The sequence below is a fragment of the Pristiophorus japonicus genome, chromosome 16 (assembly GCF_044704955.1).
Source record: "Pristiophorus japonicus isolate sPriJap1 chromosome 16, sPriJap1.hap1, whole genome shotgun sequence".
Taxonomy (NCBI): domain Eukaryota; kingdom Metazoa; phylum Chordata; class Chondrichthyes; family Pristiophoridae; genus Pristiophorus; species Pristiophorus japonicus.
The window spans coordinates 90759413-90778380 of NC_091992.1; the positions used below are offsets into that span (position 1 = coordinate 90759413).

The 18968-nt window shown below is 47.4% G+C and overlaps 1 protein-coding gene across 1 annotated transcript in view; it reads left to right on the forward strand.

Moving 5' to 3' along the window:
* Positions 1-18968, forward strand: part of LOC139226208 (dynein axonemal heavy chain 9-like) — a 373005-nt gene that overhangs the window by 198330 nt on the left and 155707 nt on the right. Inside the window, exons 29-31 of the mRNA XM_070856837.1 lie at positions 11002-11159; positions 13180-13318; positions 15927-16214. Of these exons, the coding sequence (XP_070712938.1) occupies positions 11002-11159; positions 13180-13318; positions 15927-16214 (585 nt within the window). The remainder of the gene's footprint in view (positions 1-11001; positions 11160-13179; positions 13319-15926; positions 16215-18968) is intronic.

An 18968-nucleotide genomic window follows, 5' to 3' on the forward strand; every position in this document is an offset into this window, starting at 1 on the left:
ACAGTGATCATGTATTCAGTGTTATAACCTGGGAGGCGACCAATTTAATTATCTTAATTGCACATGTAGTATGGAGTGGCATTTAAACTGTGCGCATTTTGCGAGTACATTTTGTGTTCATTATGCAGCCTGGACGACCACGTGTGCAGGAGGTGCCTCCAGCTGCACCAACTCGAGCTCCGTGTTTGGGAGCTTGAGCAGTGGCTGGAGTCACTGCAGTGCATCCGGGAGACTGAGAGCTAGGTGGAAGGCACGTTTCCAGAGGGGGTCACCCCGCAGCTTAGGAGTGTGCAGGCAACGAGGGAGTGGGTGACCAGCAGATAGAAGAGGAGGACTAGGCAGGTAGTGCAGGAGTCCCCTGAGTCCATCTCGCTCTCCAATCGGTATTCTCTTCCGAGTACAGGGGAGGGGAGGAGGAAGAAGAATGGAAGAGCTATAGTGGTAGGGGATTCAATAGTCAGGGGAGCAGCCAGGCATTTCTGTAGCCGCAGTCATGACTGCAGGATGGTATGTTGCCTCCCTGATGCAAGGGTCAAGGATGTCATAGAGCGACTGCAAGGCATTCTGGGGGGAGAGGGTGAGCAGCCAGAGGTCATGGTCCATATTGGTACCAATGACATAGGTAGAAAGTGGAATGAGGTCCTGCAGGCAGAGTTTAGGGAGCTAGGAGAGAGATTAAAAAGCAGGACCTCAAAGGTAGTAATCTCCGGATTACTCCTGGTGCCATGAGCTAGTGAGTACAGAAATAGGAAGATAGAGCAGATGAATACGTGGCTGGAGAAATGGTGCAGGAAGGAGGGCTTTAGATTCCTCAAGCATTGGGACCACTTCTGGGAGAGGTGGGACCTGTACAAGCCGAACGGATTGTACTTCAACAGAGCCGGGACCAATATCCTCGTGGTGGGGTTTGCTAGTGCTGTTCGGGAGGGTTTAAACTAGCTTGGCAGGGGGATGGGAACCTGAGAATAGATTTAATAGGGAGGGGAGTAAAGCTAGAATTGAAAAGCAAAAATGTAGAAAGTGAATTTGAAGGAGAGAAGAAACAAGGGCTAGAAAGTAGTCAACAAGAAAGTCTGGCAGTACCAAATGATATATACAGATGTGACGTCCGAAATCCATAAACTGCGGGACAGAGGCTGTTCTGGATTCCGGGCATTTCCGGATTTCGGAACGTCTTTGCCTGGGCCGAGGAAGGTAGGTAGGGGAGGTCGGTCGGGCTGCCGGAGGTTGGGGGCGGGGGGGGGGGGGGGGTAGGTTGAGCTTGGGGGGTGTGGGTCGGGTTGAGGTCGGTCGGGTCGAAGCTGAAGGAGGTCGGTCTGGTCAAGGCCGGGGGAAGTTGGTTGGGTCGAGGCAGAGGGAGGTCGGTCGGGGCGAGGCCAGGGGAGGCCGGTCGGGTCGTGGTCAGGGGAGGCCGGTCGGGTCGTGGTCAGGGGAGGCCGGTCGGGTCGAGGCAGAGGGAGGTCGGTCGGGGCGAGGCCAGGGGAGGCCGGTCGGGTCGTGGTCAGGGGAGGCCGGTCGGGTCGTGGTCAGGGGAGGCCGGTCGGGTCGTGGTCAGGGGAGGCCGGTCGGGTCGAGGCAGAGGGAGGTCGGTCGGGGCGAGGCCAGGGGAGGCCGGTCGGGTCGTGGTCAGGGGAGGCCGGTCGGGTCGTGGTCAGGGGAGGCCGGTTGGGTCGAGGCAGAGGGAGGTTGGTCGGGGGAAGTCGGTCGGGTCGAGGTCGGGCTGAGGCCGGGGGAGGTCGGTCGGGTCGAAGCTGAAGGAGGTCGGTCTGGTCAAGGCCGGGGGAAGTTGGTTGGGTCGAGGCAGAGGGAGGTCAGTCGGGGCGAGGCCAGGGGAGGTCGGTCGGGTGGTTGTTAGGGGAGGCCGGTCGGGTCGAGGCAGAGGGAGGTCGGTCGGGTCGTGGTCAGGGAAGGCCGGTCGGGGGAGGTCGGTCAGGTCGAGGTCGGGCTGAGGCAGAGGGAGGTCGGTCGGGTCGTGGCCGGGGGAAGTCAGTCGGGGGAGGTCGGTCGGGTCGAGGTCGGGAGAGGTCGGTCGGGTTGTGGTTGGGTTGTGGTCAGGGGAGGTCAGTCGGGGGAGGTCGGTCGGGTCGTGGTCGGGGGAGGTCGGTCGGGTCGGGGGAGGTCGGTCGGTCGGGGGAGGTAGGTCGGGTTGTGGTCAGGGGAGGTCAGTCGGGGGAGGTCGGTCGGGTCGTGGTCGGGGGAGGTCGGTCGGGTCGGGGGAGGTCGGTCGGGTCGAGGTCGGGGAGGTCGGTCGGGGGAGGTAGGTCGGGTTGTGGTCAGGGGAGGTCGGTCGGGGGAGGTCGGTCGGGTCGTGGTCAGAGGAGGTTGGTTGGGCCGAGGTAGAGGGAGGTCGGTCGGGTTGTGGTCAGGGGAGGTCAGTCGGGGGAGGTCGGTCGGGTCGAGGTCGGGGAGGTCGGTCGGGTCGGGGAGGTCGGTCGGGTCGGGGGAGGTCGGTCGGGGGAGGTAGGTCGGGTTGTGGTCAGGGGAGGTCGGTCGGGGGAGGTCGGTCGGGTCGTGGTCAGAGGAGGTTGGTTGGGCCGAGGTAGAGGGAGGTCGGTCGGGTTGTGGTCAGGGGAGGTCAGTCGGGGGAGGTCGGTCGGGGAAGGTCGGTCGGGTCGTGGTCAGAGGAGGTTGGTTGGGCCGAGGTAGAGGGAGGTCGGTCGGGTTGTGGTCAGGGGAGGTCAGTCGGGGGAGGTCGGTCGGGGAAGGTCGGTCGGGTCGTGGTCAGAGGAGGTTGGTTGGGCTGAGGTAGAGGGAGGTCGGTCGGGTTGTGGTCAGGGGAGGTCAGTCGGGGGAGGTCGGTCGGGTCGAGGTCGGGGAGGTCGGTCGGGTCGGGGAGGTCGGTCGGGGGAGGTAGGTCGGGTTGTGGTCAGGGGAGGTCGGTCGGGTCGTGGTCAGGGGAGGTTGGTTGGGCCGAGGTAGAGGGAGGTCGGTCGGGTTGTGGTCAGGGGAGGTCAGTCGGGGGAGGTCGGTCGGGGAAGGTCGGTCGGGTCGTGGTCAGAGGAGGTTGGTTGGGCTGAGGTAGAGGGAGGTCGGTCGGGTTGTGGTCAGGGGAGGTCAGTCGGGGGAGGTCGGTTGGGTCGAGGTCGGGGAGGTCGGTCGGGTCGGGGAGGTCGGTCGGGGGAGGTAGGTCGGGTTATGGTCAGGGGAGGTCGGACGGGTCGTGGTCAGGGGAGGTTGGTTGGGCCGAGGTAGAGGGAGGTCGGTCGGGTTGTGGTCAGGGGAGGTCGGTCGGGTCGAGATCAGTCAGGTCGAGACCGAGGGAGAGTCGGGTGGCCGGAGGACGGGCCGCGGCAGGGGAAGGCAAGGTCGGGCCGAGACTGGAGCGGTCGGGTAGCCGGAGGCCGGGAAAGGTCGGGCCGAGGCGGGGGTGGTCGGGTGGCCGGAGGTCAGGCCGCCGAGGCGGGGGAGTCCAGATTTTGGAACATTTTTCGGTTTCCAGATGACCCCGCCACGGATCGGCCCGGTGTCCAGATTCTGGAACATTCCGGATTACGGAACTCCGGATTTTGGACGCATCTGTACTTCAATGCAAAGAGTATAGCAAATAAGGCACATAAGCTGAGAGCACAGGTAGACACTCGGGAGTAGGATATTATAGCTATTACAGAGACATGGCTAAAAGAGGGACAGGTATGGCAGCTCAAGATTCCTGGTTACAGATAGGGGGGGAAAAGGGAGTGGGGGTGGCGGTATTAATTAAAGAAACTATTACAGCTGTGAGGAGGGATGATATGTTCGAGGGATCATTAATCGAGGCCATATGGGTTGAACTGAAAAACAAAAAAGGGGTGATCACACTGCTGGGAGTGTACTATATAGACCCCCAAACAGTCAGAGAGAGACAGAGGAGCAAATGTGTAGGCAAATTTCTGCCACGTGCAAAAACTATTGGGCAGTAATGGAGGGGGTTTTCAACTATTCTAATATTAATTGGGACAAAATTAGTGCGATGGGTATAGAGGAATTCCTAAAATGCATTCAAGAGAATTTATTTTAGCCAGTATGCAGCCAGCCTGACACGGGAGGGAGTGGTTCTGGATTTAGTTTTAGGGAATGAAGCTGGGCAGATGGAAAGGGTATCAGTGGGAGAACATTTAGGTGCTCGTGACCATAATTCAGTCAGATTTAAGGTAGTTATGGAAAAGGACAAGGATAGACCAGGAATAAAAATTCTAAATTGGGGAAAAGCCAACTTTGCTAAGCTGCGAGGTGATTTGGCCATAGTGGACCGGAAACAGCTACTTGAAGGTAAATCAGTGTCAGAGCAGTGGGAGGTATTCAAGGAGGAGATCCGGAGGGTTCAGGCCAAATATGTGCCCTTGAAGAAAAAGGGAGGGACTAACAAATCTACAGCCCCCTGGATGTCGAGGGACATACAGGGTAGGATAAAGAAAAAACGGGAGGTTTATGACAGATACCGAGAGCTAAATACTGCAGAATCTCTAGAGGAGCACAGAAAGTCCAGGGGTGAAATTAAATAGAAAATTAAGAAAGCAAAGAGAGAGCATGAACAATTCTTGGCAAGTAAAATCAAGGAAAATCCAAAGATATTTTATAAATATATTAAGAGCAGGAGAATAACTGAAGAAAGGGTAGGGCCTATTCGAGACCATGGGGGTAATCTGTGTGTGGAGGCGGAAAATGTGAGTATGTTTCTTGATGAATACTTTGCATCTATTTTTGCAAAAGAGAGAGGCGATGCAGACACTACTATCGAGGAGAAGAAGTGTGAAATATTAGATGAAATAAACATAGTGGGAGAGGAAGTATTAAGGGGTTTAGCAGCTTTGAAAGTGGATAAATCCCCAGGCCTGGATGAAATGTATCCCAGGCTGCTAAGTGAAGCAAAAGAAGAAATAGCAGAGGCTTTAACGATCATTTTCCAATCTTCTCTGGCTTCAGGTGTAATGCCAAAGGATTGGAGGACTGCTAATGTGGTACCTTTGTTTAAGAAGGGAGAAAGGGATAGGCCGAGTAATTATAGGTCAGTCAGCCTAACCTCAGTGGTGGGAAAATTATTGGAAAAAATCCCGAAGAACAGAATAATTCTTCATTTAGAAAGACGGATTAATCAAGGAGTCAGCACGGATTTGTTAAGGGAAGGTCGTGTCTGACTAACTTGATTGAATTTTTCGAGGAAGTAAACAGGAGGTCGGAAGCAAATGTTAATGGTCGATGGGTGTTTTTGCGACTGGAAGGATGTGGACTGCAGGAAGATACCAATGAGCTGGTCAGGTGGGCAGAACAGTGGAAAATGGAATTCAATCCAGAGAAGTGTGAGGTAATGCATTTTGGGAGGGCTAACAAGGTCAGGGAATACACAGTAAATGGTAGAATACTGAGAAGTGTAGAGGAATAAAGCGACCTTGGAGTGCATGTCTAAAGATGACTGAAAGTAGCAGTCCAAGTAAATAAGGTGGTTAAGAAGGCATACGGAATGCTTGCCCATACAGGTGCAGCGTCCAAAATCCGGAGTTCCGGAATCCGGACTCCGGCACGATTAGTGGCAGGGTCGTCTGGAATCCGTAAAATGCTCCGGAATCTGGACCGGATGACCCTGCTGACCTCGGGGCCTCGCTGCTGCCCGACCTCGGAGCCTCGCCTCTCCGCCGCTTGCCTCGGGGCCTCCTCACCGACCCGCCTGAATACCTCTTAGATGGAGCCCCACCCGACGACGACAACCTCGGCGGGGCTAGCCCGTCCGAACAACTCCTCGGAGAGCAACCCCCATCCCCCCCACCTTTCCAACGTTCCAAAATCCGGAAATAGAAAATACCTGAACCTGGGCTCGGGCGTTTCCGGATTTCGGACATCAGAAACACATTCCGAAGTCCAGGAAAACACAAAACCCGGCTCGGCCTCGGTCCCGAGGTTGCCAGATTAGGGACGCTCAACCTGTATTAGCCGAGGGATAGCATACAAGAGCAGGGGGATTATGCTTGAACTGTATAAAACACTGGTTAGGCCACAGCTGGAATACTGCGTGCAATTCTGGTCACCATATTACAGGAAGGACGTGATTGCACTGGAGAGGGTACAGAGGAGATTTACGAGCTGGGAGTGGAGAATCTAAGCTATGAGGACAGATTAGATAGGTTGGATTTGTTTTCATTGGAACAGAGGAGGCTCAGGGGAGACCTCAATGAGGTGTGTAAAATTATCAGGGGCTTAGATATAGTGGATAGAAAGGGCCTATTTCCATTAGCAAAGGGTTCAACAACCAGGGGTCATAAATTTAAAGTAATTGGTAGAAGGTTTTGAGAGGAAATTTCTTCACGCAGAGGGTTGTGAGGCAGAAACCCTCACCACATTTAAAAAGTACTTGGATGTGCACCTGAAGTGCTGTAACCTGCAGGGTTACGGACCTAGAGCTGGAAAGTGTGATCAGGCTTTTTGGCTGGCAAGGACACGATGGGCTGTGAACTTCTATGATTCTATGATCTATGATTCTATGATCACCCCATCTCCCAACTGAGCACTTTGATGGCTAACAGAGGGATAGAAATCAGCAAAATGCAATTTAAACTTACCAAGTACTGTCATCACAAGATGTTCGAGAGTGCAATGTTTTTTTTAAGTCAAAGGAAGATTGAAATGGCAACTACTGTACATTTTGTTGAAAACTTGCATCAGGAGAATATCCTGAGGTTACAGGTACCACAAGCTAATTACAGACGAAACCCATCTTAATTAATCCATCCAGAGAGATCCTAATGTTCACCATTCTAGCATCCAAATGTTTCTTAAATAATTTTAAAGTTTTTTATCTCCACTACTTTATCTGGAAATTTATTTCACATGTTGATCACTCTGTGTGTGAAGAAGAATTCACGGTATCATTCCTGGAAGTACCCTTCTCTGCTTTGAACCTGTGTCCACGGGTTCGACTTCCATAGTTTTATTTAATGTAATATTCCAGGTCAACTTTTTCTATATCCTTAACAAAAAGATCCCCTTCCAGACACGTCCTTTCTAGGCTGAAAAGCCCAAGTTTCTCTAATCTTTCCTCATAATTTATCCCTCAATCAACATAACAAAAAACAGATTATCACATTGCTGTTTATGGGAGCTTGCTGTGCACAAATTGGCTGCCGAGTTTCCTACATTACAACAATGACTACACTCCAAAAATACTTCATTGGCTGTAAAGCGCTTTGAGACGTCCAATGGTTGTGAAAGGAGCTGTATAAATCCAAGTCTTTGTTTATAACTCGGGCCTATGACATTGGCAATTATCTTTGTGGCTCTTCTATGTGATGCCTCCAGTGTTTGAATGTCTCTCTTGTTCCTTGACAATCAGAACTAGACGCAGTATTCAAGGTGTTGTCTGACTGGAGCACAGTACAGTTTGATCACTTCCTCCTCTGACTGATATCCTATTATAGTGACTGTGACATTCAACATCCTTTAATCATGGTTGATTGCTGCTCTGCATTGGTTAGAATGTTGACCGTCAAGTCAACTCAGACTCCTCGATCTCTTTCAGCTTCATCTTAGTTATTTCAGCAGCATTAGTACAGTATGTGTGTCATCAAATTTTCTTCATATGTGTAGCACTTGGCATTGCCTGCATTAAATTGCATCTGCCATTGTTTAGCCCAGTCATGTATATCTTGCCCAACTCATTCTGTAATTTCTGGGCTGCCGCCTTTCATTACACTGCCCCTCCTAGTTTGGTATCCTTTGCAAATTTGAGCATTTTGCATTGAGTTTCTGAATCCAGGTCATTTGTGTAAATTAGAAACTGTAGCGATACCAGCACTGACATCTGAAGTGCCCCACTCAGTAATTCTACCCCATTCTGACATAACTCCCCTAGTGAATACTTGTTTCCTAGTTGTAATGTATTCGCTTCATGGGTTCTTTGCTTAAGAATTCATAGCAACACATTGCTATTAAAAACTAGTTGGTTTATTAATAAAGGTTTAACAATCACACGACACATTACCAGTTCATCCACTAGGCTCACAACTGCATACCTCATCGTGAATGACCTAGACTCAACTGACTGGGGTTTTATTGAGGCTTGTGAATATCACGTGACTGGCACTCACAATGCAACAGCTCCACAAACTTGTAAGCATAATTAGTCACAGGTGCATACATTACATTAGTCAATTTATCATCCACCCCAGCTTTTACCTTCACGCTCACAGCTTTGAGTATAGTTAATATCCTTGTTTTTTAAAGTCCACGTCCACTATATCATGGGGCTTACCACTGTCCACTTGAATTCATAGAATCATAGATGGATACAACGCAGAAGGAGGCCATTCGGCCCACAGTGCCTGTGCTGGCTCTGTGAAAGAGCTATCCAATTAATCCCACTGCCCCGCCCTTTCCCTAGTGACCTACAAATGGTTCCCCTTCAAGTATTTATCCAATTCCCTTTTGAAAGTTATTATTGAATCTGCTTCCTCCGCCCTTTCAGGCAGTGCGTTCCAGACCAGAACTACTCACTACTTTGTTACTTCAAAAGTGGCAGGAAAGTTAGTCAGACAAAACCTCCACTCTCGGAGTCTGTGTTGACTACTGTTTACCCGATTGTTATTGTACATGATGATGTTGACGTTTACCCCTTATCATTGATTGCATTATTTTAAATGAAGTGGAAGTATACTTGATTTGTAATACAGGACAGTAGGAAAGATTAATAAAGTCTGTACTATTTGTTCAAGCTATAAAATTGAGACAATCAAACATCTCAGATTGCATGGCTAGTGGTGGTTCTCCTTACAGATTAAAGAGCTATGCTCTGTGCCTTCAGCTGTGTTCTGCTCCCTCCCATGCTCTGATGAGGCTCTATTTAAGATTGCCACCAGAGGGAGCCATCCACCAATGGCTACGCTTGGCAAACACGGGCTGAAGTAGCTTTTTCTCAGAATGCACCCTCTTGACACTGGCAATTATAAGTTGGAGCAGACCCAACATCGGTTTAAATTCAACTCTCATTGTCCTAGAGCACGCCTCGTACACCCAGCCTCACAGTCCGCACACCACCCTGTCTTGGACATATAGCGCTATTCCGTCATCATCACTGGGTCAATGCCCTGGAACGCCCTCCCTAACACAATTGTGGGATCTCCATGACTGCAAGGACTAAGGCAGTTCAAGGTAAAGGCCCACCATCACCCTCTCAGGGCAGCTGGCGATGGGCAATAAACGGAGCCTTGCCAGTGATGCCAACATCCTGAGAACACATTTAAAAAAAATTTCCATTGGTTTATAAATTCTTCTTCTTCTCTGCCATCTCGATCAGTAACATTCTTGCCTCTAGGTTAAACGTGTGCGTGTTGGAGCTTCATATCAGGACTTTATGGTGGGTTACCATGTGCTTGTTGTTGTGGTCCGGACAGATATTTAGGATCCCCAATGGGACTATTTGAAGAGGAGCAGGCGTACTCCTGATGTTCTGGCCAATCTATCCTCAAACCATGTCAACAACAACAAAAATGGCCCCCAAAATCCGCATGCCGTGATATTTATGCTGGTATTGCATCCACTTTTGCCTTTGTAATGTAAGCACCTGTGAGTATGCTCTCAAGTTTATAGAGCTGTTGAAACTGAAATAGTTGTAGAGTTGTTGAGTTGGGAGTGGCTTAGTCAATCACGTGATGTTCACAAGACTCAGTAAAACCCCAGCCGGTTGAGTTCGGGGGATCCACGATGAGGCAGGTGGTTGTGAGCCTGGTGGATGAACTGGTAATGTGTAGTGTGATTGTTAAACCCATTAAACCAACTAGTTCTTACTAGCGATGTGTTGCTATGAATTCTTAAGCAAAGCACCTTGAAGCAAATACATCACAGCCTTCCAGTCTGATCCCACTTTGTGGGAAGTGGGAAGGCAGCCCGCCGTCTCGATGGGCACCTCTACGGTGTTTGTCTGCCTATGTGGCTGGAAAATCCCCTCCCTGCCCCCTTGGGGGAAGATACTCAGGCCTGCTCCCCGAGATGCCAACCATCTCCCTTCAGCCTCATGTGGAAGCGGTTTGATCTAGTTGCTAAGTTAAAAAAAATTATAAAAAGTCAGACCTTTCTTCAAAGGTACAGGCCATCTCCATTGCTCAGGCTTCCCCTCCCTCTCTGGTGAGGCTCACCTGCACTCAATCTGGAGAGCAGAATACCTCATCTCACTCAGCGAACAGGTTCAGCTCCGGGTCCCGACTGAGACAGGGAAATGGTAACTCTAAATGTAGTGAATCTAAATGGGTGGAGATTGTACCCTTAACAAGCCCAGCTCTCAAACTCTGTAAACAGCAGATTTTGGCACATCCAAGCATTGCTGTTTTCCAGTGGATTCTGCTGATGATAATTCAAGACCGAAGACTTCAGATGCTGTTTGTCTCATTGCTGCATATTGTGCGTAACATGGCGGGAAAATCCCTACATAACAGCCATGTTCCACACAGTAAACAGTAAGGACAGCTATTGCACCAGAGTAATTCATGGTATATGATGTGCTTCGAGATATTTATGAGAGACATGATAAGGCATGGTTTAAATCCGAGCCTTTTTCCATTTTATATGCCAGATCTCTATGACTACACTTTATGGATTGTCGACACAGGAAGTGACAGAAAGTATAAGATGTGCACAAAGAGCCGTGACCTACAGGACTACGGACCTAGTGCTAGAAGGTGGGATTAGGCTGGGTAGCTCTTTTTCGACCGACACGGACACAATGGGCCAAATGGACTCCTTGTGAGTCGTCATTGTCTATGATTCTATGATAAGAGCCCATCTCTTTGACATGCTGTTGTTATCATAGTACTGAGGAACTGTACATTTATCATTGTACTGAGGAACTGTACATTTATCATAGTACTGAGGAACTGTACATTTGTCATATCCCCACCCCTCCCAAAATGTTGGACTGCTCATCATCGTTGAACCACCGACAAGCCACGATGTAGCACTGATGCAGTTTCACGAACTTGCTCTCTGCTTGAAAACCAGAAGTGGAAGAGATTTGTCACGTGACTGCCATTGCTGTTCCCACAGGTGAAATCCATTCAGGATGCAATCCGAGACAAAAAGAAGCGCTTCAACTTCATGGGTGAAGAGATCAACCTGACTCTGTCCGTGGGGATCTTCATCACAATGAACCCTGGGTATGCGGGGCGTACGGAACTACCCGAGAACCTGAAAGCCCTGTTCAGGTGAGTGCCCGTGTTTCGCAACACTGCCAGGGGTCAGTAGGAGTGCTAGGTCCATTGCTGTTGAATTGGATTCATTAAGAAAGCCTGGAATTGTCTCGCGCCATCTGATGTGGAGTGACATTGAGTGTGGCACAAATATACTGACCATCCCACTAATTGATGGATACATGGAGGGTGCAGTAAAAGGCATTGTAAAATAATCACATAATTTTACAGTGCAGAAGCTGACCAGTAAGTCGGCCATTTAAAAAATTCTGACCAAGGGTCATCGACCCGAAACGTTAACTCTGCTTCCTCTCCACAGATGCTGCCTGACCCGATGAGATTTCCAGCATTTTCTGTTTTTATTCCAGATTCCAGCATCTGCAGTATTTTGCTATCGATTTAAAAAATTCTGCTTTCTATCTATAACCAGTATTTGCCCCTTTGGACTTTGATTTCAAAGAATCTGAATTAATTTCACAACAAGCAATGTGTCATTCTGCATACCACCAGTGAATACTGGGGGACGCACGCTGCTTATGGGGAAAACAACTTGCATATGTCAAATCATGTGTTGGGCTATTTCAAAATGTTGGACAAAGCAGGAAACTATAGACTAGTTAGCCAAACATCTGTGGTTGGGAAAATGTTGGAGTCCATTGTTAAAGTAGCAGTAGCAGGACATTTGGAAAAGCAAAATTCGATCAGGCAGAGTCAGCATGGATTTATGAAGGGGAAGTCATGTTTGACAAATTTTCTGGAATTCTTTGAGGATGTAACGAACAGGGTGGATAAAGGGGATCCAGTGGATGTGGTGTATTTGGACTTCCAGAAGGCATTTGACAAGGTGCCACATAAAAGGTTACTGCACAAGATAAAAGTTCACGGGGTTGGGGGTAATATATTAGCATGGATAGTGGATTGGCTAACTAACAGAAAACAGAGAGTCGTGATAAATAGTTCAATCTCGGGTTGGCAATCAGTAACTACTGGAGTGTGGCAGGGATCAGTGCTGGGACCCCAACTATTTACAAACTATACTAATGAATTGGAAGAAGGGACCGAGTGTAACGTAGCCAAGTTTGCTGATGATACAAAGATGGGAGGAAAAGCAATGTGTGAGGAGAACACAAAAAATCTGCAAAAGGACATAGACAGGCTAAGTGAGTGGGCAAAAATTTGGCAGATGGAGTATAATGTTGGAAAGTGTGAGGTCATGCACTTTGGCAGAAAAAAATCAAAGAGCAAGTTATTATTTAAATGGAGAAAGATTGCAAAGTGCTGCACTACAGTGGGACCTGGGGGTACTTGTGCATGAAATACAAAAGGTTAGTATGCAGGTACAGCAAGTGATCAGGAAGGCCAATGGTATCTTGACCTTTATTGCAAAGGGGATGGAGTATAAAAGCTACAGTTATACAGGGTATTGGTGAGGCCATACCTGGAATACTACGTGCACTTTTGGTTTCCATATTTACGAAAGGATATACTTGCTTTGGAGGCAGTTCAGAGAAGGTTCATTCTGGGGATGAGGGGGTTGACTTATGAGGAAAGGTTGAGTAGGTTGGGCCTCTACTCATTGGAATTCAGAAGAATGAGAGGTGATTTTATCGAAATGTATAAGATTATGAGAGGGCTATTCAAGGTGGATGCGGAGAGGATCTAATTTTCCAAATGGGTCGCAAGAGTGCGCGTTTCACCGGGAATACGTCATGATCTGAGTGCTAAAGGTTTGCACCCCTGCTGAGCCGTTAATGAATTTTCCCTCGGGGTGCTAAAAGCTGCACGCTCGGTCAGTAAGCTCTAATGCTCGCATTAATGCCCCCTCTGGCCGCTTACTGAGGCGTTGGACAGCCGAAAATCCAGCCCCTAGAACCATCTTAAACTCACACCGTTTTGAAGCATCAAAGGTTTGTTACCACCTCAATTGTCAGCAACTTGCAGTGCTGACCTACAATACTCTAATTGACATACGTTTTACGTCTCCTCCGGGTTCTGATAAGGAGAGCGGTACTTACATCCACTGGTTGTTTTTCAGACCCTGTGCTATGGTGGTCCCAGACTTTGAACTGATCTGTGAAATCATGTTGGTTGCTGAAGGGTTCATTGAGGCGAGGTTATTAGCCAGGAAGTTCATCACCCTGTACCAGCTTTGCAAAGAACTGCTTTCAAAACAGGTAGGATGACTTGCATTCAGTAGATTTACACAACAGGAAACTCTTTGGATGTTTTCTGGTGTTCAAAGAATCGTGTCACAAAGTGATTAATAATTTTTATTTTCAAGGAATTTGTGAATATTTGCTGCCTGCTTCAATGAGCTGTTCTTAGCTTACAGAATGTAGAGTGGTTTGAGTGCGTATATTGGGGAAGGAAGATCTGTTCCAAGAATATTTGTCATGCATCTCATTGGCTATCACAATATAAGGAATCTTCTTCATTAGGCAGCCTGCCGGAGTTGAGGATGACTTGCTTCCATAGTACTATGAGTTCTCAGGTGACTGAAGAGCCCAATGCGAGATTTACAGTCTCTATTACAAGTGATGGTTGGAGGGACTAATGGGTCGGGTGCTTGGTTTGTCATGCGCTCCTTCCGCTGTTAACGCTTGGCTTCCGCGTGCTCCCGGCGAAGAGACTCGAGGTGTTCGGCACCTTCTCGGATGTTCCTTCTCCGCTTTGAGTGGTCTTGAGCCAGGGATCCCCAAGAAGCGGTGGGGATGTTGCATTTTTTTCAAGGAGGCTTTGAGGGTGACCTTGAAACATTTTCTCTGCCCTCCTGTGGTTCACCTCCCGTGACGTAGCTTGTAATAGAGTGCTTGTTTCGGGAGTCTAGCATCGGGCATGTGAACAATGTGGCCCGCCCACCGGAGCTGGTCGAGCGTGGTAAATGCTTCGATACTGGGGGTGTTGGCCTGAGAGAGAACGCTGACATTGGTGCGCCTATCCTCCAAGGAATTGTCAGGTGTTTGCGGAGGCATCATTGGTGGTACTTCTCCAGTGCTTTACATAGTCCATGTCTCTGAAGCATATAGGTGGGTGGGTATCACTACTGCTCTGCAGACAGTGAGCTTGGTGCCGGGTTTAAAGTCACCATAACAGACTTTCACTATTCCTCACACTGAGCAGTTTGATCGCAGCAGTGCCGGAGTGGGAAGGGCTCAAGGAAAGAGGCCAAGTTGTCCCCAACTCTTGCACAGCTTAGAAATAGGACAATACACGATATACACTCCCCTGAGCCACTGTAACCAACCCATCTTTTGAGCTGATTTCATTTGGTGTTTGGAGATCTTTACCAAGTGTTATCATCTCTCTAGAATGCCATATCTCATTTTCCATTGATTTAGTTTGTTTGGATGCATTTCCCTCAACCCCACTTACTACGGAAATCTTCCAAGACTTGGTACTGAATACAGCTGAATAATATAAACTGTAAATGAGATCTGGGCATCAAGTAATCATTTAACGTATGCTTTTAATTTATTTCAAAGCTGCATAACTTGTAGAGCCCGTAGGAGCCTCTTAATAAGAACACATTTGGTTAGAAGCTTTACCTTTATACAAGCGTAATTAAAGTATGCACTCTGATCTTCAGGGGCAGGAACATGTCTTTACATTGCACAAGACTTAGTCATTAGCACATCGCTGCCATGCAAAAGTTGGAGTTAATTGGTTTGAAGGAGTCAGGATCAACTTTACTTAGGCAGTGCGCCTAAACTAAAGCTGTCGTAATGACAGAGAATTTTCACAAATAAATTATTTTTAAAAAAATCAATAAATATTTTAAAGCAAGCATCCATTCTCATTGAATAGTCTTAGACATTCCTTTGAAGCAAATGGAGTTTGTGCCAATTGTATAGATGAGTTTTTAGCTTGACCATATACTCCTTGATCCTGCTTTAATTGCAGGACTGTGATTGACTCCTCACTCATGCTCTTGCAAAGTAATAAGGTGCAGGACCACATAGAGGCTTACACTAATGAAACCAGGTATTGATCCCCCTAGCACCACCCCCACCCCACATGTAAGTAATCAGTGAATGTACTTTTAGATTTATCATTATTGATTTTAGTTTCACTGAAGTAGTACTACTTAAAAAATTCCTGAAAGCAAATGTAAACCTTTATTGATGAAATCAACAATTCAAAAGTCAAGCTTGGTGTTAAGTGTAACAGAATCACTATGTAGAAAGGATTTCCATGATTAAAGGGGCGTTGACGCAATGAATTTATTGCTTGAAAGCCTATAAATGCTTCACCGCAGTTGTTGTATGCTACTGGGGTGAAATTGTGTGGTGTGATCTCCGTAGCAAACCCATTAATGAGTTTAGCTGGAGTTCATCTCTCTGCTGTTTTAATAAGGCATTAACCCATTTAAAATAAATACTTCAAATACATTGGGGAAATCCGTTGCTAAACTAGTGGACAAAGACATTTTATACAAATGCAGCAGCTGTCGATGTCACACAGTGCGATTTCAACCCATACAAGTCTCCTATCATCTCTTCAGTAACCATTTTATGATGTCTTCAAATAGTCTAGTCTTCATTCAAAAGCTTCCGTCAGAACCTTGGATTGATTCAACGGTTTCAAAGGCACTTTTTGATCAAATTGAAAGTCTAGATAATGCTATTGCTATTGACAACCATTCTGGTCTAGGCTGTTGCAGAGTTTGCTACTAACCCATCCTCCCCAGCAGGGCAATAGTTGCCACTTATATGCCTCATTAGGAACCTGTGAACGTTTTTATTCATGCGTGCTTTGTCTAGCTCAGCAATTGTCTTTTGCTAGGATCACTATGACTGGGGACTTCGAGCTATCAAATCTGTGCTGGTTGTGGCTGGGTCACTGAAGAGGAGCGACCCAGATCGCCCAGAAGACCAGGTCCTGATGCGGGCCCTTCGAGACTTCAATATTCCAAAGATCGTAACTGATGATATGCCCATTTTCATGGGTCTGATTAGCGATCTCTTCCCTGCATTGGACGTTCCCAGGAAGAGAGACTTTGAGTTTGAGGGCCACGTGAAGCAGTCGATCCTGGACCTCAAACTGCAGGCTGAGGACAATTTTATCTTGAAAGTAAGTAACCAATTGCTTGGATTCTATTTGTTTTGCCCTTAAGGTTATCTTTCATCATTTTCAGCTGAAATTAATGCTTGAAAATTCATTACTCAGAGAGGAATGAATGATTTCACAAGTTAGAATATAATCTTTTCACCTTTGGGACTTGCCTTTGAAAGCAGACCAGACTGATGAGATGGCAATCTCCTCTATGGCTGGCTATGACGGCCCCTGTCTACATATGAAAATAATGAGCAAAGACTGTCAGCCCCATCCCATCAACAGTGCAACTTCATACGCTTTTCATCCATCCCTAAGCGTCCTATCTGCTCAGAGAGGCTGAAATGCATTTAGTCATATGACAGATGTTGTGCTGGGGAATTTAACTCTTTCCATTGAGGGAACATAAGAATTGGAGCAGGAGTAAGCCATTCGGCCCCTTGAGCCTCCTCCGCCATTCAATGAGATCATGGCCGATCTACTACCCCAACTCCACTTTCCTGCACTATCTCCATATCTCTTGATTCCCTTAATATCCAAAAAGTTTTCACTCTCTGTCTTGAACATACTCAACGACTGAGCCTCCACAGCCCTCTGGGGTAGAGAGTTCCAAAGATTCACCATCCTCTGAGAGAAGACATTTCTCCTCAACTCAATCCTAAGTAGCTGACCCCTTATTCTGAGAATGTGACCCCTGGTTCGAGATTCCCCAGCCAGGGGAAACATCCTCTCTGCATCTACCCTGTCAAGCCCTGACCCGCATCATGACACCATGTAACTGCATCAAGTGCGGCCTGATGCAGAGTAAAGTTCCCTGTAATCTACCCCAACAATGTGCCTAAGCCATAAACCTCAGAAGGACATTGTCTACTGTACCCCAGCAACATTTTTCTTTTCCATTTCTCACGGCATTCTGTAGCCTTTCTATGTGAGACTGTTGATTAGTGCTGAATTAAGGGAGCGGTTTTGTGCTGAATGCACACGGTGGCCAAGATAGCTGGAGAGCAAACCACTGAGCCGGAGGGTGAGTCAGCAAAGCTGGTATTGTGGGGATAGTGTCGGCCATTTTATTCCCACCTTCAGATACAACAACAATGGGGCAACAGTTACTCCTGGCAAAGTTTTATCTCAGTTGGGTATTAATGGCGAATTCTCCCACTCCGGGCAAACAATGTGAGTTCAAGACCTATATTCTGAGTCTCACAATAACAAATGTCCTTTATTTTCAGTTTTTTGTTCGTATTTCTTGATAAATCCCACAAGTTGCAACTCATTCCTAATTCATTTCCACTTGAAAACTACCTAGTTTGCTAATCTTTGTGTGATTTCCCAAAATTCCATTATTCTTGTGAATATACATATGGAAGAAAAAAGTAGGTTGACACCAAGGATGCACTGATCCACTGAAGCTCACGCAAGCTCAGGGATCAGCACTTCAGCTTTCTACTAGGCACTGTGCAGCCATCTCGCCTCAACATGGACATTAACAACTTCAGTCCATAACTATAGTTCCCATTTTCTCTCTGCAACAGCTGCCAGATGGGTGTGTACTGGTGTTTCTGGGGATGGGGAGAGGAGCGGGTCCATGCAAGGAGTGAGGACCCCCGAATCTATCTTACCCGCCCCGAGCCATTGGAACCGGCTCTACCTTGCCAGGTTTTCATACTTCCCTTTCTACTTACCTATCTCCTCTTAAACACCTCTCACACTGTGTCCTGTGCTTCTTTTATTTCTCTCATTATTCATTCTTTTGCCTCCTGCACACATCACTTCTGCCCGTTAAACATATCTTGATCCCCGCCATGGAAGTTTATAGGTCATTCTATGTTTTTTCCCGTGTGTGTGGTGCGTGCATATATGTGTGTGTGTGTGGTGTGTGTGTGTGTGTGTGTGTTGGTTCCCCCTCCCCATCCGGTCCCTTGTTCTGTTCCTTCTTAACTGGAATACATCTGTAACAGTTTTTATACCTGAAAGTCAACTATCTTGTGTTTTCTTGATGGTTGCTGCCTGACCAGTGTCTTCTAGTTTTTGGTTCTGCTATTTTCAGTATTTTGCTTTTATGTTTTTTTCTGTTGTGTCCAGGCTGCTTATATCTCAGTTCAGCTCAAAGCCATTGGTGCTGTAACCTCATTGGTTTTGACTGCCAGGCTTCCATTACAGGAACTTTAAACAAGAAATTCCTCTTCCTCCTACTTGCAGGGAGAAGGCCGAATACCAAATTTTCCGGGCAACTTGGGATGGACATTAAAGAAAAAGGGTTTTGCCAGCACACCCAGATCCCAAGAACAAATTTAACAAAAGATTGATGGTTGGCTTTAAGATGTTTAAAATAAATGTCATTGCTTATTACAAAGAGAGGAATTTCAGGCAGAAGTGTTCATGTGTGATTGTCCCATTGTGTAATTTTAGTGAATGAGTGCAGGAAGCTTGGCCAAGATTCTCCTCCCTTTTCTGCCCGTTTTGAGGAATGCGCGAGTGGGAAATGTGACGGGAAGCTGTTCCACTGGCTCCCTGGCCTTTGCCGTTGCGTACAGATTTTTCTTCTGGAAGCCATGCCAGATGCTGAATATGTTTGCTCATATTTGTACAGTAGCAACTTTTATTCATAGAGCATCTTTAAGGTCAAAGCATAATCAAAAAATGGTGCCAAACCAAAGAGGGAGTTAACATGATGGATGATCAAAAGCCTGGTCAAATAGGCAGGAGAGAGAGAGAGAGAGGTAGAGAAGCGGGGAGGCCAGGAGCTTTAGGAAGTGAATTCCAGAGTGTGGG